Source organism: Mustela erminea, chromosome X (genome assembly GCF_009829155.1).
Source record: "Mustela erminea isolate mMusErm1 chromosome X, mMusErm1.Pri, whole genome shotgun sequence".
Classification (NCBI taxonomy): domain Eukaryota; kingdom Metazoa; phylum Chordata; class Mammalia; order Carnivora; family Mustelidae; genus Mustela; species Mustela erminea.
The window spans coordinates 1,436,100-1,459,065 of record NC_045635.1 but is presented as its reverse complement, the minus strand read 5'-3'; the positions used below and the strand labels follow the sequence as shown (position 1 = coordinate 1,459,065).

Below are 22,966 nucleotides of genomic sequence, written 5' to 3'. Positions count from 1 at the left end.
TGTGACTAAGGGATACGTGCATAAGCCACGATGTGCAGAGACGTGTACAGACAGGCGATTTGGAAATGTCTATAAAGGGATCTGTACACGAATCTAAAGACATAAATACGCATTCGCATATACAACGGATATATGCATCCGGATATATACAGACGTATGTATACAAATGTCTTTATATAATTGTATATAGAGGCATATGTATATAAGATATACAGAAACATTGTATGCAGAGATGTTTCTGTACGTGTATATAATGGGTACGTGGGTAAGTAAATCTAGAGAGAGACCTGTATATAGACAGGTGCATATACAAATGTCGATAAGGGTATCGTACGTGACTATGGAGAGACGTAGATATGTGCACGCACATATAAGGGATATATACCTAAGTGAAGATATACAGAGCCATACGCATGCAAAGATGTTTCTATAAATGTATATAAAAGATACAACATAAGTAAATTTGCACAGAGACATGCGTACAGACAGATGCACTTGTAAATGTCTATAAAGAGATGGTGCGTGAATGTGGAGATCCTTACAAAGCTACGGGTCTGTAAACGCCTACGCCTTGCAGGGTACCCATATGGACAGACGTGTCGGCAGAAAGGCATGTGCACAGGTGTGTGCAGACTATAAAGGAATGCACACGTGGGTACACACAGACGTACACACGCACACACGTGTACACAGACACGACCACCACTTGGAAGTGCAATCGGCCCCGCGGCCAGTGTCACCCACAGCACCAACCTCCAGAAGGGACAGGTGCATGGAGCACGCCATCCAATAAGGCAGGGGATGCGGACGCCCCGTGCACCCTGTCTTCCGCTCAGGGCCAGCTCTGCCCCCAGGCCTCTGTGCCATGCCCCAGTCTAGTGAGAGAAGTCACGGGCATACCTGCGGGCGGCTTGGGTCTGGGCGGGTAGCGGCCATCATCCCGGTCGGTGTTGCCGAAGTAACCTGTGGAGTGGAACACAGACCAACCCTCAGACCCCGTGCAGACAGCGCGCTCAGTCAACCCCAGCCCACCGGCAGCTTATGGAGAGCACAGCCAACCACTTCTATGAAGCCAGGACACTGGAACCAAAGTGCAGGTGTCCCCAGTGCCGTCCAGGTGGGATGACATCCTTCCTGTGGGAAGAGCATACAGGTGGTCCAGCAGCCTGGGGGAAGGGGGTAAGTGCATGGATGGGCCCCTTATGATCTGAGAGCCGAAGGGAGGCGCAGAATGCAGAGGAAGACCGTGACCCCAGGGCCTTTGCACATGCCCTCTGCTGAATTTAGGCTTCTGTTCCACTCTCAGCCCCCGTGCTAAGACCATCTTGACCCTGGCTGGGACCCCGGAGCTTCCACACGGTCCCATCCATTCGTTCCTGCCCCTCCACTGTGCCGCTGGGTGACTGCTGCAGAACCAGCCTCCGCACACGGCACGTGCTCACATAAACACTTTGCAACTCCTCCTTGCGAGCGGAAGCTACTGAAAAACTTGGAATTTCCAAACACACCTGAGCTGACGCACATGAAGGTGTTTCTGAAAATCCCCTAAAGATGGGTGCTGGTTGTCGGGGGAACCAAGTGCCCCCGTGATGAGTGGGTCACACGTGGCCATCAAGCCACGTGTGACCCCTGGGGATGGGAAAGACACCACAGGATGAGTTAATCCCAATGATCCATGATTTAATCAATCATCAATCGTGCTCACGTGATTGAAGCCTGCCTAACACCCAAAAGGACTGGGTTCAGTGGGAGTTGAGGTCACGCTGAAGTGAGGAATGCACCGTCACTCCATGGGGACACAAGCTCCTGTCTGGACCCCTCCAGACCTCACCCCATGAAACTGTTAACCCAACAGCTTGTGCGTACCTTTCATCAAATCCCATACGGTAAACCAACACCTGTCTAAACCGCTGTAGCAAATTAACGGAACCCAGAGAGAGGGTCCTGGGAACCTCCGATCTACAGCCAGATGTTCAGAAGCTCAACCTGCATTTGCCAAGCATCGTCTCAACTGGGGGCAGTATCCTTGGACTGAGTCCTTACCCTGTGGGATCTGGTGCTATTTTTGGGAAACAGGAGCATGGTGATGGGTCCTCCCCAGAATTTCCCTGCCCTCTTCTGAATAAACTTGCTAATATCCAGAGCCAGCATTTTTAAGGAATTTTTTGGTCAAAATAGAAAGAAATTTAATGTGCACTGGGGTCTCCAAAGGTCCCTCTTGGGTTCAGTGATTCCCTTTGTTAACATTTTCCAGGCACCAAAATTCCCAACCCTTTTCTGGGGATGCTGATACATAAAGGCTGGTGACGGGGCCTGACCTGTCCACTGGGGCCATTGCGGGGACGTCTGTGTTTGCGATCAGAAGAAACCTCACGGCCCTGAGAGATGGGGGCCAACCTATCTGCAGAGCCCACCTGCAGGATGGGAGTTGCCCTAGGGTGGCGGGGTGCTAAGGGGGTGTAAGGAGGCAGCAGCAGTTCCCATGGCCAGTGATCACCGTCCAGATAGGAAACTGTGTATCTTACCTAACGGCTCTGGCCACAAGCCACAGCCTGCCCACCTTCCAGCTGCCTCCTGTGCACCCACAGGGACGCAGGTCCCAGTGGAGACCCCAGACCTCACATCTGAGCTGGCCAGTTGCTAATGCCATGAAAACGTGCACCGCTAAGTTCAATGCTGGAAAATCCTACAGAAAGTGTCCGCCTGCTTGGAAAACCCTACAGAAGGCATCCACCTTCTTGGAAAACAACACAGAAGGCATCTACCTGCTTGGAAAACCCTAGAGAAGGAGTTCATCTGCTCAGAAAACCCCACAGAAGGTGTCCACCTGCTCGGAAAACTCAACAGAAGGCATCCACCTACTTGGAAAACTCTACAGAAGGCATCCACCTGCTTGGAAAACCCCACAAAAGGAATCCACCTGATTGGAAAACCCAACAGAAGGCATCTATCTGCTTGGAAAACCCAACAGAAGGCATCTACCTGCTTGGAAAGCCCTACAGGAGTCTGCCTGCTTGGCAAACCCCACAGAAGGCATCTGCCTGCTTGGAAAGCCCAAAAGAAGGCATCCACCTTCTTGAAAAACTCTACAGAAGGCATCCACCTGCTTGGAAAACAGCACGGAAGGCATCTATCTGCTTGGAGAACCCTACAGAAGGAGTCTACCTGCTTGGCAAACCCCACAGAAGGCGTCCGCCTGCTTGGAAACCCTCACAGAAGGTATACGCCTGTTCACTGCACCCAAGTGGCTGAATCCTGCACGTTTTGTCCCCAAGAGCCAAGACAGGGCCCCTGAGATGCACATAAAGGGGTTTGGAATGCCCTAAGCATCCTTTAGCAAAATCTATCTGCATGAACCCCCCCATCTCTCCAAACAACCCTCTCTCCCCAACAGAGTTCCAATGCCCCCTGCCCTCCCAAGGCGTGCATACTGGACTGAGCTACTTGGAGCCCAGATGACCTCCAAGGGGATCTACTCAGGGTTTGGGAGACCATCTGTCGTCACCCTGCATCTCTTTCTCCTTCCCTGTATTAATGAGACCATAGTTGGTCTCCGTCTTATCTCTTAGAAACTCCCATAGAGAAGCCCGGCTGTCCATCCTGGGGTGGATAAAATTGTCCAATTTCTCTCAACAAGAGTTGCTCCATCAGGGACGCCTGCCCAGAGCTGTGGGGACTGCCAGGAAAGGAGCTTCCAGAAACCTGTCCTGCCATCCAATAAAGGCCAGCCACCAAAGACATGGCGGCATCTTTAAGAGGCTATCATGAGGCTCTGGAGAGCTCATGATTTCCTATTAATTTTGCTTCCAGTGGGCATCTCCAGAAACATCCATGAGCTGAGACCAGTGTCCACCATGACCCCTCATGAACATCATGGAGGAGACAGAATGCCATGGCCAGGGATTTGGGGAGGGTACGGGGGACTGTGTAGACCATTCCAGCCAACAGAGTTGAGCATGTGCACTCTCATGGGGAGATTTAGGGGGCTGGTCTTCTGTCCCCAACATGGGAGCGGGCTGCTAGTAAGGCAGCTGCTGGGCATTCGAAAACCATTGTCACTTCATCATGGAGGACAGAATTTCAAGTGGGTCAACATGGATGGTGTATCCATTCCCAACGTTTCTGAATTCAGGATTAATACACTTACCTCCGCCGCCGTCAGAACCGCCGGGCTGGGGGCGAGGGTGTGGCCTCGGCCTTGGGTAGATATCTGTCGGAAAGAAGCACGGGGACGTGAGGAACGCTTCTGGAAGCCCTTGACGTAGCCCAGCCTCACGTGGTTCTACGTGGCTGGGTTTTAGGTTTTGGGTGCTATTGGATCACCCCTGGACTTTACTGACCATGTTTCCTTCTATTTTATCTACTTATTTATTTTTAGGAAATCTATGGGAACTGGGTCTACCAGGTTTTTGAGGCCAAGGAGACACAGAGAGTCAATGAGTCGTAATGCACGGTGCACACAGGGGGCATTCATGAGCAGGAGATAATTTGGAGCCCTGCAAATGAGCGGAAAAGGAACCCGTCCTCAGCATCACTAAAAACCATCATGAGAACGTACAAGACTGAGCACACGGTATTTTCCAGAGCTCAGAGCAAGGGGAAATAAAATGAGTGATGTCGGTTCGACCTTCTGGCCCCCTCCCGCTTAGGAGTGCGACTCTGTTTCCTGCAGACTGAGCTGCTCCTTATTCCGAAAGCAGCCTGATGACCCCCTCATCCCCATAAAGACAAGGCAGGTGTCACGGAACCAGGCTGCAAGGGAGCCCGAGGGCTGAGAACGCTTACTTCCACCGTCGTCCGGCATCGCAGGCTGCGGGTGATACGGCGGTTTGGGCCTTGGGTAGAGATCTGCGGGGGAAACGACATTGCATTTTCAGCGCAGAGAAACAGCCTCCTGTCACCAGCGGCCTATACAACACGGACGTCGTGCAAGTCCCGATTTTCTGTCTTATTCACGTTTGCGGCTCACGGTGTCACAGATGGCCACGGACCTGCTGGACATGACTGAGCCAAGAGACGTAAAATCTGAAAACTACGACTTAAAGGGAAAAACACACAAGGGTGCGTGTACACACACACACACACACACACACACACACACACACACGTGCACACACACATACACACACACGCTGTTCCTAGAAGCTAGCTTCCATGGCAAAGATGGTGCCAGAGCTCCAGGTTGCCGACGGGCTGGCTTTATGATAAGGATCAGCGTGCAGCCAAAAAAAAAAGTCAAAAAAGGCAGAGAAATTCTCCTGGTGTATTTTTAAATTGACCTCAATGCTTTCTTACTAATACAGTCCTCTCCTGGTTGTTGGTTATCTCTCTCTCTTTTTCTTTAATTTTAACTCTAATATTTATTTATATATCACATATCGTGCATCATATATATCACATATACATCTCATATATATGACATATCAAATAATATATAAAATACCATATAATGCAATACATATGTGTTATTAAATAACATGTACTAAATTTTATTATGTAATATAACATTTATTTTATATATAATTTAGTAATGTGTATGCTACATATAATATATATTATGTGTTATATATATACTATGATATATAAATATACAGCACATATCATTTATTTTATAGGTAGCATCTATGCTACATAATATATTATATGCTATTATATATTTCCATTATATTATAATTATGTATATTATTATATTTGTTAGTAATTATATTATATTATTATATATAATTGCCTATTATATAATATATAAATTTTTATATATAACATATACATTATATAAATATATACATTATATGTTATACATTATATATACATATACATGTATATATGTATATATACATGTGCATTATAACATATACATTATATAAACATATACATTATTTATATAAATTATTATATAAAATTATGGATATAATTTATATATACTATATCTTATATAAATTGTATTATCTAAATATATATAAATATTTATATTATATACAGATTATATATCTTATATATAAATATATAAATTATATATTATTTACTTTACATGCTTATTACATATGCCATATTATATATGCTCTCCAATGTATATAATATACATTGTCTTTTGTATGGTATATAAGTATGTTACTGATTTCATATAATTTAAGAATGTATATTGCATGTGAGCTACCTATATGCTCTATAATTATATATTATATTATAACACATATGTCCTATAAATCATACTTGTATTACTGAGGTTTAATCGACGTACAAGACTATACCAGTTTCAGGGGAACAACATGACGACGGGGTATTTCTCCGCATTTCAGAATCTGGTTAACACCCATCACCACAGACACCAGCTACAGAACCTTTTTTTCTTGTGGGGAGAACATCTCGGATCTACAATCTGAGCAACCTTCCGACATGCACTTCAGCATTTTTAACCACTCTGCTCACGTTGGCGAGCCATCTTCATGGTGATGCACGTGGACGCTGTGCGTTGAGACGCTGGGCTCCGTGGTCCGCCTCCCACACCATGTCACTGATGGACGCGTAGGTGTTGTTTTGTAGCTCAACTAAGGATCCTTTGCACCCTGAGCTCATAAGCCACATCCATCTATTTTCCCAACGCTTGTAAAGTGTTTCTTTGCACACTTGGACTTGTCGTCCATCTGGACCTTATTTTTGTAAATACCGCAGGACGTTGAGAGTGAACTAGCTATTATCCACGAGAACAGCCGGTTGCCTGGGCCTGCTTGTGTGGTGTGCTCCTTTCCCTCTGTTCTCTGGCTCTGACCTCTCTCAGGTACTGAGACATAATTTGGTCCCTGAGCTGCCACCCTAACCCTGGTCAAACCTCAGCTTCCCACCCTCCCCGGGGTCTGTGTCTGGGTTTCTTGTCCAGACCCCTGGTCAAAAATGTGCCCATCCCTGCAGAAGTAACAGACGGCCCTTTTTCCTAAATCATCCCGTGCTATGCAAGTGTCTACTTCTGATCCAGACTGTGCAAACGTAATAAAAACTGGAGATTATATAACACCTGTTGGCTACTATGCAAAACACAAGAAATGACAGCTGTTGGCGAGGATGTAGAGAAAGGGGAGCCCTCCTGCACTGATGGTGGGAATGCAAGCTGGTACAGCCACTCTGGAAAACGGCACGGAGGTTCCTCCGAAATATTAAAAGTAGAAATACCCCGAGATCCAGTAATTCCAGCACTGAGTGTTTATCTACAGGAAACAATTACTGTCTTGAAAAGATATCTGCACCCCCATGTTCCCTGAAGCATTATTCACAATAGGCAACAGAAGGAAGCACCTCCAATGTCCACTGATAGACGAGCGGATAAAGAGAATGTAATGTATGTTACAATGTAATGTATACAGAGAGATATATTGTATCTATATGTAGTATGTTTGAAAGAGAATTTTATATGTTGCAATGTAACATAGAGATACATTGTATCTATATGTAACATGTATATTGCAATGTAATGTATTTATTACCACATATACAGATAGAAATACATTGTATCTATATGTAACATGTATATTGCAATGTAATGTATCTGTTACCATATATACAGATAGAGATATATTGTGTCTATTTGTACTATGTATATTGCAATGTAATATATCTATTACCATATATAGAGATACATTGTATCTATATGTAATGTGTATATTGCAATGTAATATGTATATTACCATATATAGATAGAGATATATTGTATCCATATGTAATATGGATATTCCAATGTAATGTATCTATTATCATATATACAGATAAAGATATATTATATCTATGTGTAATATGAATATTACAATGTAATGTATATATTATCACATATACAGATAGAGATACATTGTATCTATATGTAATATGTCTATTACAATATAATGTGTCTATTACCACATATACAAATAGAGATATATTGTATCTATGTGTAATATGTATATTGCAATGTATCTATTATCACACATACAGGTAGAGATACATGGTATCTATGTGAAATATGTATACTGCAATGTAATGTATCTATTACCATATATACAGATAGAGATATATTGTATCTATATGTAATACATACACTGCAATGTAATATATAGTAACATATACAGATACAGAACTATGGTATCCGTATGTAACATATATTTCACAAAGTAATGTATGTATCACAACAGATACAGATATGGATATAATGAAATATTACTTGGCCATGAAAAGAAGGAAAGCCTGCCACCTGTGACCATATGGCTGGAACCTGAGCGCATTATGCTGAGTGACCTAAGTCAGACAGAGCAAGACAAAGACCATACATCTCACTATATGTGGAATTGAAACAAAAAGAAAAACAAAGCAATGAGAAGGTCGTAGACCCAGAAAACAGACTGGTCGTTGCAGAGATGGGAAGTCAGGGAGGCCAGAATGTCTGAAGGTGATCGGAGGGAGATCATCCCCCAAAATATGTCGTTTAGGTGTACACATCCGGCAGAAACCAAAATGACGCAAAGTGAAGGAAATACTCTATATAAAACTCAGTATTATGTTTAGCTCTGATGGGGAGATGGGGAGATACGAAGGGAGCTCACAGGTAGAGAGAGCTGATTGCCAAGTACGAGCTCTTGAATTCATCATGAAATTACTTAAAATACAACAAGGCTCTCCTCAGACAAAGACGACAAAGGGACATAAATCAAGGATCACAGTTCATTCAAACTCTGGGCAGGTTTTAGGTTTTTGGCATTACTCGATTATTAAGGACTTTACTGACCATGTTTCCTTTCATTTTTATCTACTTATTTATTTTTAGGAAATCTGCAGGAACTGGGTCTGTCAGGTTTTTAAAGCCAAGGAGACACGGAGGGTAAAAATGACTTATAATGCACGACACACACGGGGGGGGGCTTTTTTGAACAGGACATAATCTGCAGCCCCGCAAACACGTGGGAAAGGAACTTGTCCTCAGCATCAAAAAAATGCATCCCGAGAACATACAAGACCATCTGAGCATGCGGTATTATCCAGAGCTCAGAGCAAGGGGAAATAAAATTATTTAACCTTCCGGCCCCCTCCCGATTAGGAATGCAACTCCGTTTCCTGCAGGCTGAGCTGCTCCTTATTCCAAAACCAGCCTGATAACCCCCATCCCCGTTAAGACAAGGCAGGCATCACGGAACTAGGCTGCAAGGGACCCGAGGGCTGAGAACGCTTACTTCCACTGTCGTCCGGCATCCCGGGCTGCGGGTGATACGGCGGTTTGGGCCTTGGGTAGAGATCTGCAGGGGAAACGACATTGCATTTTCAGCGCAGAGAAACAGCCTCCTGTCACCAGCGGCCTATACAACACGGACGTCGTGCAAGTCCCGATTTTCTGTCTTATTCACGTTTGCGGCTCATGGTGTCACAGATGGCCACGGACCCGCTGGACATGACTGAGCCGAGAGACGTAAAATCTGAAAACTGCAACTTAAAGGGAAAACCACACGAGGGTGCGTGTACACACACACACACACACACACACACACACACACACACATGCACGCACACGGACACACACACGCTGTTCCTAGAAGCTAGCTTCCATGGTGAAGATGGTGCCAGAGCTCTAGGTTGCCAACAGGTGCAGGCTTAATGGTAAGGATCAGTGTGCAGTCAAAAAAAAAAAAGCCAAAAAAAGGCAGAGAAATTCTCCTGGGGTATTTGTAAATTGATGTCAATGCTTCTTATTAAACATGGTCCTCTCCTGGTTGTTGGTTATCTCTCTCTCTTTTTCTTTAATTTTAACTATAGTAATTACTTATATGTAATAAATATGAAATTATGATATGTGCTATATTATATACAGATGTATGTTAAATTTTTGTTATATAAATATACTAAATATATTACTCTATACATGATTTAATAATGTATATGATACATATATATTGTGTGTCGTATATATAGTATATAATATACAATTACATGCTATATAATTTAAATATACTGTTTGCTTTATATATAGGATATATGCTATATGATATATACCATATATTATGTATAATTACATATATATTATATAAATACATTAATTTGCATGTATGTCATATATGCTACATTACGTGCTACATAATATGCATAATTATTTATTATATTTCATTATATGGTACATAAATATATTAGTTATTTTATGTACAATTTATTTATTTGTGTTTTAAAGCACTTTATTTATTTTAGAGAGCGGAGGCAGGGGAGGGTGAAGAAGGGGTCAGAAAAGAATCTGAAGCAGTCTCCACCCTGAGCATCCAGCCCAATGTGGGGCTCGACCCCATGACCTTGAGATCATGACCTGAGCCGAAACAAAGAGTCGAAGGTTAACCGACTCAGGCTCCCAGGTGCCCATCATATATAATTTAATAATCTATGTGCTGTCTATCATTTATGGTACGTGTGCTACAGACTAGTTATAATTCTGTATTTTATTTTACTATATGATGTATCATTTATTTTATATAGCATTTATCACTTATTTCATATACCATTTATCATTTTATATATATTATATATACCACTTATTTTATATATAATTTATCATTATTTATTTTGTATCATTTATATATATCATTTATTTTATGTATAATTTATCATTATTTCATATCATTTATGTATAATTTATCATTATTTATTATTATTTATCATTATCATTATTTATTTATTATAATTTATCATTATTTATTTTGTATCATTTATATATATCATTTATTTTATGTATAATTTATCATTATTTTATATCATTTTTATATATCACTTATTTTATATACAATTTATCATTATTTATCTTATACCATTTTTATATCATTTATGTTATATATAATTTATCATTATTTATTTCATATCATTTATCTTATATATAATTTAAGAACGGATATCGCACGTGACCTCCCTACGTGCTATCTAATTATATATCACATTATTAAAATGTCTGAAACACATCCCGTGTGTATTACGGAGGCATAATCGACACACCCGACCGGGTCCCCGTGCCCACGTCGGAATCTAGTTAGGCCCCAACCCCCAAGGTCCCGGCTGCCAGACGTTCTTTCTTTCTTATGGGGAGAACGTTCCAGACCGGCGCCCCAGCCGCCGTCGGACACGCGGGTCGGCACGATGAGCCGTGCTGCTCCTGCTGGCCGGCCGGCCTCGTCGGAGACACCTGGACGCCGTGGGTTCCGACTCACCTGAGTTCGGCTTCTTGGTGGGCTCTGCGGACACAGAGGGGAAGCAAACCGGTGAGCCCGGAGGATGGGCCCGAGTCCCCACAAGGAACCGTGCACACCCTCCCAAAAGGTGAAAACCGGAAGGCAGGGAACAGGACGTGTTGGAACACGTGCATTTGGGGAAGGGGGTGCAGACAGAATGCCGCTCAGGGTCCGTACCTCCCCGTCTTCCCTGGGGGCTGTGCCAGGCTGGCATCGTGGGAGGAAATCTGAGGGGGTCCGCTCGGCTCTTAAGCACACGACTTAGAGCTAAGCCGTTCCGGAGGTGAGGGACAGACGCTTTGCACAAAGGCCGACTGAGCCGAGAGCCTCCAGGGCCCGTGGCCGCCTTCCGCCACGTCTATGTGGGCAGAGGCAGGGGATGCAGAGACAGGCAGACGGAGACGCTTTCTGCTCCCACAACGCAGCTTCTGTCTGTTCCTTTCACGTGCGTGTTTATTCATTCAACAAACGCCGAGTGCCCACGGGTCCGGGAGAGTGGAGCGCGGATGCACACAGCCCCCCAGGCGATTGCATGACCTCGAGGCCAGCCTTTGGGGACCCGGACGTCGGGCGAGCCGTGCTCAGCGGTGCGAAGCACAGTCTGGGTGAGCCTGGGTGTGAGGTCTGCATGTCAGACGGCGGGGACAGGAGCTCAGAGGCGGGAGGACGGGGCTGAGCAAGCACGGACGGACCGCTGCGGTGCAGTGGCCGGGCTGCTTTCAAGCAGACGAGGCCACACGCTCGAACTGCCCCCTGCAGTTTGCATCACGTGTCCTCACGGTCCACCCACCGGCAGGCAGGAGCGAGCGGCCCTCCCTTGCCAGGGCTGCACCAGACTCCCTCCGTGCACGGACCGTGGTCGCACACCTTCCAGCCACTGTGAATGGCTCTGCTGCCCCCGTGCACGGCTGTCCACGAGCACGCACGTGTGGACATTGGAGTCCCTGCGTGTCCCTGTCAGAAGCATCTCCCCAGGACGGGAATGGCGGGGTCCTCTGCCAGCGCTGCTTCCAGTGACCCGCAGCCTGGCCCCTTCCCACAGCCATGTGCCCCTTCTCCGAGTTTTCCTTCCCCTCGTATCTGCCGCTCAGGCTCACCTTTGGAAGATGCCACCCGATGCCCTCACCGGGGGCGACAACCATCCACCCTGGGGGCTACCCTGACCTCCCAGCGGTGCAGACCGGAGGCACTAAAGCCTGAGGACCCCAGTGCAGCCTCACGGGGGAAACAGAGTCCCCACCTTGGCACACCCTTGCTGCCCAGCTACACCCGAATCCAGACCCTCCTACATGGTCCAGGAGCCAAATAGTCAGCTTTCTGGCAGCAAGAACGGGCAGGTGGGCTCAAAGGTGGTGAAGACAGGGCGTGGGGGTCTCTGCAACCCCATGCCCCCTTTCCGGGGAAAGCAAGCAGCCCTGTCAATGGAGGCAGATGCGAAATCCACTGGGGAAGGGTCCCCAGACCCCCCAAGCAACCGCAAAGTTGCTGCAGAAGTAAAGCCCCCAAGAAATAGGGTCACTCACCAGGGTCGTCGAGAGCGTCGGCCAAATCGAAGTCACGCTGACCTGTGGGGGACACAGAGGGCGTTAAGTGGCACATACGGAAGGCGTCAGGGGCCCTGGCTCCTGGCTGCTGGCGGGTCCCCTTGCCCCGTGTGTTCACGCTAATCAGACAGGAGCCTCGGCGCAGAGGTCAGCCCACGGCGAGAGCTCAGCGGACGGTCGGAGCGTCTCCACCTCCCCGTGGGGTTGTCTAACGAGTATCTTGTCTTTCCCAGCAGCCGAGGCCCTTCACCCAAGATGCATCTTCTGGAAGACCCTGACGCTGTCTCTGTCTTCAAGGAGGATGGCATCGTCCCAGGATCTCAACTCCATCCGGCTCCCGAGTGGACCACGGGAGTGTTTCCCACACGCCGAGCTCCCATGCACTCTGCAAACACCGCTGGGTGCTGGGCAGGCACCAGTGAACCCGATCAGCCCTGCCTCCCCGCTGGTTCAGGAGGACAAGGTGCGTGAGCACCCTGAAAGGGAGAAAAGAGAGGCAGCGGGCCATGCACTTCTTAGGTGAGCACACCTGGAGGTCTTCCCGGAGGAGGGGATGGGGGAGCTGTTTCAAAGGTGCCGTTGACGTAGGAGACGTAGAATGAAACACCCCCGTAGTCAGACAGCAGCACATATGAGGCAAGGTAAGTAACCTCCCCTCCAGGGAGAGAAATGGACATTGTCCATGGGGCCGAATGGGGAACAAAAGCAGTTAGCCCAGCGCGCACACAAGGCCCTCAGAGCCGCACAAAGAGCCTTACAACAGCCCAAAACGGCCACCACCGGGACTAGCCAGCTTCCCCGTGCTCGTCCCTCTGCTCCCGAAGCCACCGTTTGGGACACGTCCCTGCCCCAACTGTGAAAGGGACACAAAAACCAGCTGTTTTCTGCTATTTAACCCGGAGCTCAAGCCTCCCCCTGCCGAGCGAGACAGCTCGGGTGTTACTTTCACTTTGCAAACTGGGCCTGACGACAAAGCCTTCCCTGACCTCTGCCGGGAGGCGCTGCGGGCATTTGGCGAGACACCGTCCCCAGGAGCTGGTCCCGAGCCCCATTTCTGGGTTGCCCGGGAAACACATGGGCAGATTTCTGGGGTCTTTTCCTTTCTGTGCTCCGACACACGGGTGTGCACGCCCGGCCCGGCCACAAAGCAACCCCTCGCTCTCCAGGACCTTCCCTTTGCAAAGCTCTCTGAACCGGGCCCTCCTCCTCCTGGAGCTCAGACAGTTCTGAGGCTTTCTGGCTTGGGGGTGGGGGGGACGGGGAAGGAAATCTGGGATCTGGGCAGGAGCTAAGACCTTATTTCTACTTTTTCGCTGGTTCACCTTGGAGACGCTCTGGGTGCATCATTGTGCATAGGACAGGCAGGGAGTGTGGGGTCTCCAGGTCTGGGGACCTACTAGGTCCCTGCCGGAGGAGTACTGGTGCTGGGCACCACGGTGGGCAAAACTCTCTGGAATTCTCCGTGTGTGTTCCTTCACCCGGCGACCCTTATCCATGTGCGTTTTCTCTAAAGAAAACCCCAGATCTTTCAAATCCACAGAGGGTGGCCCCCCGGCTGCCCCAAACTCCTCTCCTGCTCACGGAGACTCTCCTTCTCGCTTGGTTTTGCCCCTTTCGCTGCTCCCAAAATTATAAGAACGTGATCAGAGGATGTTCCCACTTGGGGCCCATTTGAGTCCCCATTTTGGGCAACGATTTTTTTTTTTTTTTTTTTTTTTTTTTGGCAAGCAAACAGCTACACGAAGAGAATTTGCCCATTAAACACGCACCCTTGGGCGGCACAGAGCGCGTTCCTCCGGGGTGCGGGGAAGGAGTGACCACCTGCCTCCAGGTCCAGAACATTGCACTGTCTGCACAGGAGACCCACCGGCAGCCGCTCTGCAGCCCCGTCCCCAGACCCCCGGTGACCACAGACCAGGAGCTGGTTTCCGGGGGCCTAATGGGTAAACTCAGAATCACGCTAGACCCTCGGGCAGCCTCCGCCGCAGCCGCGCGCTCCACAAAGGAGACCAGGCATCGGCGACAGGGTGACCCCTGCACGCTGGGTGGCCTCCCTGTGCAGCAAGCTTTGCTGGCCAAGCATATGCCTCTGAGGGGCCTGGAGGCCGGGGTGCACCCAGCAGCGGGCCCCGGGGTCCACACAGGAGGCCCCGGGGGGACGTGCCCCGCCCCCCTGGCAGAGCCAATCGCACGGAGCCGCTTCCCACTGTGGGAGGTGCAGGTGCCTCCACACTCCTGTCCTCCTGACCAGGGTCCGCTTCGCTTCGCAGCAGCCGCTGCCTATTGCTCGCGCAGGAACAGCCTGGCCCTGTCTGCTGCCTCCGGGGCTCTCTCTGGCCGCCTTCATCCAGGGTGGACGCACAGGGCTGCGCCTCAACCCCTTTGCAGGGCGGCTGGGGACGCACACACCCTTCCGTGCGGCTCCCGTGCGCAAACCCCTGGGGCAGGCACTGCTGTTCAGGAAAGACCATGGCCCTGCTGTACCGGGGCCTCATCCCCAAAGTTCCAGGCACCCCCACCATGACCCCACACCCAGCACGCTGCTCCCAAGGCCTCGACCACGCCTGTTGTCCCAGATAAGCAAAGGCCTCTGTGTTATCTGCTCGGATCGCCCAGCCCAACCGCCGACCCGCCTCTCTGAATGCCTGCGCCCAGAGGGCGGGAACCCCATGCGTGGGATGTAGGATCCCTGACAGCCACCTCTGCATGCATTAATGGCCAGGGAGCCCCCTCGATGCCTTTACAAACCTCCGCAGCTCTGTGCCTCCTCCCTCAGCAGCACCTTGGCCCAGATGCACGTGCATCCTGAGCTTTGGCGGGTGGAAAGGGGCATGAGGCAGCCACATCTGGAAATGTGGGTTTTGCCGTGCTAGAACTGGTGTGTGAGCAGAATTCATGCATGCATGGAGGGGAGGGTCCCCGGGACCTCTTGCATCAGCTGTGGACTCTGGCCAGCATCAGGCGCCCATGGAGGGACCGTCCACTCCTGCGAGGCAGGGGGAACTGGCCAGCACCCAGCGCTCTCCAGAGGGGCTGTGGCCAAGGCGTGGCAAGGGTCCCCATGCAGTTCAGATCCTAGCTGGGCTGAGAGCTCACTCGGGCTGACGAGGCCACTCCTGGGGAGACACCCAGGGAGGGAGGGACAGTGCTCACGAGGCCGTCGGCATTATTTTCCACTCAGAGCACATGACGCGGCTCATGTCCCAAGACCTGTTTCTCATCTGTTTTCTCCTTTTGCTGAGCGAGCTCGGGGACTTTTAATCAAACCCACATGTGTTGGATCCGGGACCCGGGGTTGGCAGGGAGTAGCATCATGTGTCCTGGGGTTGTGATGCTGGCGATCCCGCTGGGATCCCGGGGATGTGGGCTTACGGTGGCTCACGCTGGTCGGGAGGCTGATGGTCAGCGTGATACGCTGCAGCCCCTCCCTCCACCAAAAAAAAAAAAACAAAAAAACAAAAAAACAAACAAACAAAAAAAACTATTTGGGGTCTTTTGAGTAGCTATTGGAGAAGAATGGTCGTCTCCAGGATCCAGGAACCAAAGTCGGAATGCCAACCCCCGTCGACCCTGAGACTCCTGCTGTTCCCTAGTGCCCTCTGCATGCCCTGAATTTCTCAGCTACGACATGGACCCTTGAGTCCATATAACCCACAGAATCCTCAAACAGCAGGACCATGCTTGGAAGAATCACCACGGCTCACCACGGCACCCCGATGCCATGAGGGTTCCTATTGCCCCTGCGGCCATGACGGACCTCCCCGCGAGCCAGGAGCCACGCCCAAGCCCACGCCCGAGCTCCCCCTGCAACCACGGAAATCCTGACTCTCTACTGTATCCACATCCGGTCCGGGAATGTATGCGTTGCTTCTTCACGTAGGGTTTGACTGATTTCCCTGAGTTGCGGGGCTAACTAAAAGCAAACTTCGGGGTTAGTTGCCGCCCAACGCTTGCCTCCCCAGGGCTCCCGTCTGTAGGACACGTTCCCTTCCTGGATGCTTCCCCTCTCTGGGGACGTCGTTGGAGCAGGGATGCCCAGAGAGCCAATCCTGACTTTCCCCAGGCCAATCCTTTCAATCCGCTCCATTGTTCTTAAAAATATATATATAAATGTACAGAACGCTTATTTTCGGAGCTCTTCTCCAGGATAGGGAAAATTAACAGCGCATGTATTAGGTTTGCACGGACAGTGATAAGGAGCCCGGGGTGCGGTCCGCAGGTGGGTGCGGGGTGCATCGCCGCTCTGGGCTCCGCTTCCTCTGGAACAGCTGTGCCTAAATCTGTAAGAGTTTTGGGGTGCTTCCAAGGTTTCTGTTTTCCTGCAGCAGCAAGGGTTACGCAAGAGGGCTGGGTTCTCAGGCTGCACAGCCGCGTGCCCGTGCAGGGACACCAGGAGAGACTCTCTGTCCAGGGACAGCAGTGCAGACCCTCTATGGAGATGAGATGGTGGTCCCTGGAGCCCCACGCCACCCTCCGGATCCTGCAGCTCAGGGCAGTGGAACGTCTCCTGCAAGGTCAACCAGTTGTCCTGGTTCCTAGCGTCCCCAGGTCCCCTCTGGATGAAACCCCACCACCCTAACAACATGCATGGTCCCGGGAAGGGAAAGTACTTGGTCACAAGGGACTAAGGGATGGTCACTGGTGATGAAAGGCAAGACATACGTCGTGAAATGCAGACTGTCTGACAAGGCAATATCGGAGGCTGTGTCCTAGACCTTCCCAGAGGGACACGTGCACACGGACCTCCGAGGACGTGGGTGACACACAGCCTGTGCTACCACAGCTCTGGGTGTGCCTGAGAAAGGCATTTCTCTCCAGCTCCTCGGAGAGACTGAGGCTGCGGGCTGTGGGCTTCCCACCCAGTCCTGGAGGGCGGAGGCTGATGCCTTCTGAGGCCTCCCTCCTGGGCGTGTAGACCCTGTGTGCTCACACAGCCGCCCCTCTGCGCCTGTCCGCATCCGCTCTTCTTAGAGGGACCCCAGTCCTATGGGATGGGGGCCACCCTAGTGACCTCATTTTACTGTAATTCCATCTCTCAAGACCCCCACCTTCAAATACAGCCCCATTCTGAGATCTTGGGCTTAAGGCTGCATCCTATGAATTTTGAGGGGACACAGTTCAGCCCGTAACAGACTTAAACCATGGAATCACCACAGACATTCTGCTAGGATGGACGGGAGGCCCTCAGGCGGCCCCAGTCCTAGCAGGGAAAGAAAGGAGATTTTCAGCGGAGCTGCACAAGGACAGGCCACGTACATTCCTCAGCCTCAGAACTTCAGTCTCCACGCCTCTCAGACCCTCAAGGGCATGCGTATCAGCCCATAATCCTCTTAGGAGCAGATTCTGGTTCAGCAGGTCTGGGCGAGGCTGAGACTATCTTTCTCAGCAGGTCCCAGGGGGTGTTGGAGCTGTTGGCCCTGGGGACCCTACTCTGCAGACATCCTTCTGTCCAGGTCACAGACCCTCCCAGGATCTGAGAGATCGTCACCCTCTTCAAGAAAAAAAAGCCAAAGAAGGGCCCTAGGCTGTTTCTTCCCATGAGTAGGAGGGAAGTTAGCGTTGGGAGCCTTGAAAACGAGAGACGTCATCGGGGTGGGGACACTAGATGCTTCCCTCGTGACCTGGGTAAGCGGCAGGAGCTCACCGAATTCCCGACACAGGAGGACCACCTACAAATCGAGGAATGCATCCAGAGTGGGGCTCCAGGAATGGATGGTGCGGTGGGAGACTGCGTCTTGACCCTACCCCCTCCAATTCTGATGACACCACCGAGCAAAGTTCTCCAACTACCTCCCCTGGGGATCACCATCTGTCCAGACCATATTTTATTGGGATCCACAAGGATAAAAACCAACTACCAGTAAAAAAATTTTGGGAGAACTCTTGAGAATGGTTTGCTCCAGGGTCGCCTGGGAAACCTGTCCAAACACTCACAGCAGAAGGCACAATGCTTTGCGAGCTTTGCCACCTCCGTTCTCAAGAATGTAGCAATTTCTACAGCAGCTGTCCTCACCAGAGGGACACCTTCTTCAAGGGTGTAGCTCAAGGTCATAGGGAAAGTGGGGATGCTACAAGATTTAACGGACCTGGCTCCGCTCCACTCTAGCACCAGAAACAAACACAGGAGTTATTTCTGACGACAGAGCTGCAGGAGACCCCGAGGGCTGAGGACAGGCACATTGGAACCCTCCAGAAAACCTGCAGACTTCGGTGTCTCAAGCAGTGGAAGTAGAAACATGAAAACATCCCTAAAGTTTCATCTTTTGTGTCAATGTGGACAGGCTTCAGTTCCCGGATATTGGGTCAAACACTAGTGTAGATGCAACTGTGCTGGTATGATGTCAATGGGACTGACATCTGCAGTCGCATACTGGGAAAGCCCATCACCGTCGGTAATGTGTGGGTCTCCTCCATCTGTTGAAGGCCTTAAATGCAATGATTGAGGTTTTCCGGAGAAGAAGGGAGTCAGACTCCACACGGCAGTGTTGTATCCTAGCTGAGTTGCTAGACTGCCCTGAAGGTTTTGCCAGCCCCACAGTCCTGTGAGGCAACTCCTTAAAATAGATTGGAGTCTATAGATTTATGATGGTGATAAGGACAATGATCATAGATAGATAGGTGGATGGATGGGTAGTTAGATAAATGGTGTATGGGTGGATGGATGGATGGATGGTTGGGTGGATGGATGGACAGATGGATGGATGGACAGATGGATGGATGGATGGACAGATGGATGGATGGATGGACAGATGGATGGATGGATGGATGGATGGTTGGATGGATGGTTGGGTGGATGGATGGATAGATGGACAGATGGATGGATGGATGGATGGATGGACAGATGGATGGATGGATGGATAGATGGATGGTTGGATGGATGGTTGGGTGGATGGATAGATGGACGGATGGATGGATGGATGGACGGATGGATAGAAACATAAATGATGGATAGGTGGATAGGTCAATGGATGGATGGATACATAAATCATGGATGGATGGATGGATGGACAGATAGATGTACGTATGTATAGGTGGACAGACATCAGATGGATAATACCTAGATCCATACGTCAGACTCAGGCTGATGGAGACTCTCCTGCTAACATAAGATTTCCCAACCTGAGCTCCAGCAACATTTGGGGCTGGATCCCTTTCTGACATGTGCAGCAGACATGGGGCAGCCTCCTTGGCCTCCACCCGTTTGAGGACACCACCTGACCCACTCACAGGCGTGACCACCAAACATGACTCTAGATATTGTCCAGTGTCCCCTGGGGACAAAGCAGCCCCCATTGAGAATGGCGGGCTGCGGGGTGTCTGCCTGGGGGATGTCCCTTCCGGCCTGGCTGTGCTGGCTGTGGATGCACGGTTGAATGGGGAACCCCAGAGCAGCTGGCCCCTTGTGCCACAGATCCATGGGTCTCCACCCAAGGGTAAACCAGATAGCCTGGTGCTTACTCATCATCCGTCCCAGGGAGCCCTGACTCTGCACAGCATGACTCTGGGTGCTTCTGAACCTACAGGTCCCAAGCCCCACCCACATACCAAAGAAGCCTATCCAGGGGGCGGCACCTTACATGGCATCTTTAATCCAGCTCCCTCCCAGATGACTCTGCACAACACGGCGGAGAGCCGCTGCCCTACATAGCTGGGCAGGTTCGGCTGAAGGGAGACAGCCTTAAACGCCTCATCTAGGGCTTGGCCTTCACACCCAGAGATCAGCTAGATCAAACATCATTGAGGGTCCACGAGGAACGAGGCAGAATTAAGGGAGACTCTTGATTGGTTGGTTCTGGGGTGCGGTCAGCGTGGGCTACAGTCCCGTGGCCCAGCGTGGCCTGGCCTGTTGCCTCGGGCACGGATCCCACTCTCCACGTATCAGCCAACCACAACGCCCCACAGAGCTGGGTGCAGCACCGTAAGATAATAAGACGTTACAGTAACATATATACAAGACACTGTCCGTTCAGGGGGGAAACATGCATAAAGATAGGACCTTCCTTCTTTCTCCACAGAAGAGAAACAAACCGCAAGCTGGCCTTGGCAAGTTTCATTTCTGCTTCTGCTTCCCGACGGCAGAACCTCAGGCCCGTGATCGAACCCCACCCCGTGCCTCAGTGTAACGCGTGCGTGGGGTACAGGACACGAGGCCGTCACGGCAGGAGTTTGGTGCCCACGGGCCACAGCCTAACCCAGCGGACGTTCCCACCAATGCCTGAGGAACCGAGTGGCTCCTGAAGGAATTTGGCCCCCTCGTCCCTGAGCATCAGATGCACGGCACCGTGCAGGTCTCACTGTCCCAAGGGGTTTGCTGAGCCTCCCGCTGTCCCCACACGGTGACCACATCAACCCTGGGACGTGCTTTCCTGGAGGTCAGGCTGGGTCTGCCGCTGGGCAGCTCCGTGTTAAAACCAGCATCTGCCCTCCAGCCCCCGCTAGGATGAATGCGGGGACGGGCCTGTCCCTGCACCCAGGAGCTCCGGAATGTGTCGCATCCCGGCGGAGATCGCCAGCTGACCCTCACCTTCCCACCGGCCCCCAGACAACCTACGCCCCCGTCCCTGAACACACCCCGAACAGGAAAAACAGGACGCACCACGACGGGGACGTGGGAACACAATCCTGCCTTCCTAACCTACAGCATGTGCCAATCCACCCTCGTCCCCCGTCCCCATGCTTGCAAGGAGACCACGAAAATGACCAGAGGGGCTGTTTCCGTCCCGTAGCTCATGGGTTCCCAACCATTCCCAAAGAGCCTCCTGCCACGCCCTCCTACAAACAAACACCCCCTCCCCACCCTCCCTGCATCTGGGACGCAGAAGCCCTGATCTCCAGTGGCAGCTCCGGGCGTAAACAACTCCCACGACTTTTTTCTTTTGCAACCAAGAAAGCGCTCCTTTATCCAAGAAGCCACAGAATCCAAACCCGCGTGCCAGCTCTGGGTTTACCCGATGAAAATCGGCCGAACTGATCTTTTCCATCGGGAACCAGGACTTGAAAAGACCCTTTGCCCACCGCCGCATTGAGCTTAAATCACGGAGGAGGAGGGCCGTGTTGGAAAGGCAGAGCGGAACGGAGAGCGCCGCTTGCTTCCCAGCACTGTGGGCCTGTGTTCTGCTGTTCTGGGTCCGGGATCCTGACTCCAGAGTGACCCGCTGTCCCCTCTGCTCTCTCAAAATCCACCAGTCCCGTATCCTCTAATCGCGTCTGGCAGCTTCTCCCGGTTTTTCAGCAGAAGCAGCTCAGGAAGGAGTTCTGAGAAGGAACCAGACAGCACCCACGGCCGCTCTCCCTCGGGGCCGAGTCGGCTCTTACCTTGCACATGCGCCAGGAAGCCCAGCACCGAGACCCAGAGGAGGCCCCAGCGGCTCTCCATCCTTGGCGGCAGCAGGAAGGAGCCTCCTGGACGGCCGCAGCCCAGCGCGCGTGCGATCCGGCCTCCGAACCCCACCCTCCGTGTGTGTGTTGACTTCCTGTCTCCCAGCTTGGAAGGAAGGGAGGGCAAGTTCCAAGCGGAAAGTCTGAACCCAGTTGCAATCCCTTTGCCAAAAGCTAATGGGGCCGTGCTCAGATGAAAAACCCCACAGCCAGGGCGGGCGAGGCCCGTGTGTGCACGCCGGAGGTCGCCCCGGGCCTCCCCAGAGCAGGGCTCGCTGGCTGACGCTCTGCGCGGCGGGGAAACAGGCACCACCCGACAGCAAGCGGCCTTCCTTCCTCGCTTGGGGAAGCCGGCACACCTGCTCGGCAGCTCTGCTCCCTGCCTGTGTGGGAGGCGCCCCTGAGATCAAAGCATCGCCATCCCCGAGCCTGGCGGGACGCTCCCTGTCCACAGATCTGTGCATTCCAAGCTCCCCGCTTCCCCACAGGGGGATTTCAGGACGAGCTCATGCATTCCTCCCACAAACACGGGAGACACAAACATCTTCTGAGCCAGGCCCACATTGGGTACCGGGTTTGTGGCGGTAAGGAAGGCATCGTTGTGGACAAAGAGGAGGGGACATCGAAGGTTCAGCCCGACGGTGGCCGGGGTCATTGCATCAGGCGGGGAGGCACACCAAGGCTTCGGGGGCGAGGTTGGGGAGAACTAGCAGGCGCTGAACTCTGCTGGGTGTCAGAAAACTCTTCTGGGGAGGGCAGTGGCCTCGAGAGGACTGTCAAAGCTGAGAAGGAAGGGCACAAGATGGGACGGACAGAGCATTTGGGCGAAGAAGT

General features: G+C 50.9%; 1 protein-coding gene across 2 annotated transcripts in view; it reads right to left on the bottom strand.

Annotated features, from left to right (window-relative positions):
- XG (Xg glycoprotein (Xg blood group)) overlaps nt 1–22,419 on the bottom strand; it is a 32,937-nt gene extending 10,518 nt beyond the window's left edge. The window contains exons 1-6 of one of the 2 annotated variants that reach the window (XM_032331814.1): nt 22,070–22,419; nt 12,734–12,775; nt 11,190–11,213; nt 9,186–9,248; nt 4,148–4,210; nt 901–963 (exon numbers count right to left, since the gene is read on the bottom strand). In XM_032331814.1, coding sequence (XP_032187705.1) covers nt 901–963; nt 4,148–4,210; nt 9,186–9,248; nt 11,190–11,213; nt 12,734–12,775; nt 22,070–22,130 — 316 coding nt within the window. In that variant the 5' untranslated portion in view covers nt 22,131–22,419. The remainder of the gene's footprint in view (nt 1–900; nt 964–4,147; nt 4,211–9,185; nt 9,249–11,189; nt 11,214–12,733; nt 12,776–22,069) is intronic. The other variant, XM_032331813.1, reaches the window with a different exon arrangement.
- Nucleotides 22,420–22,966: the final 547 nt, after the last annotated feature.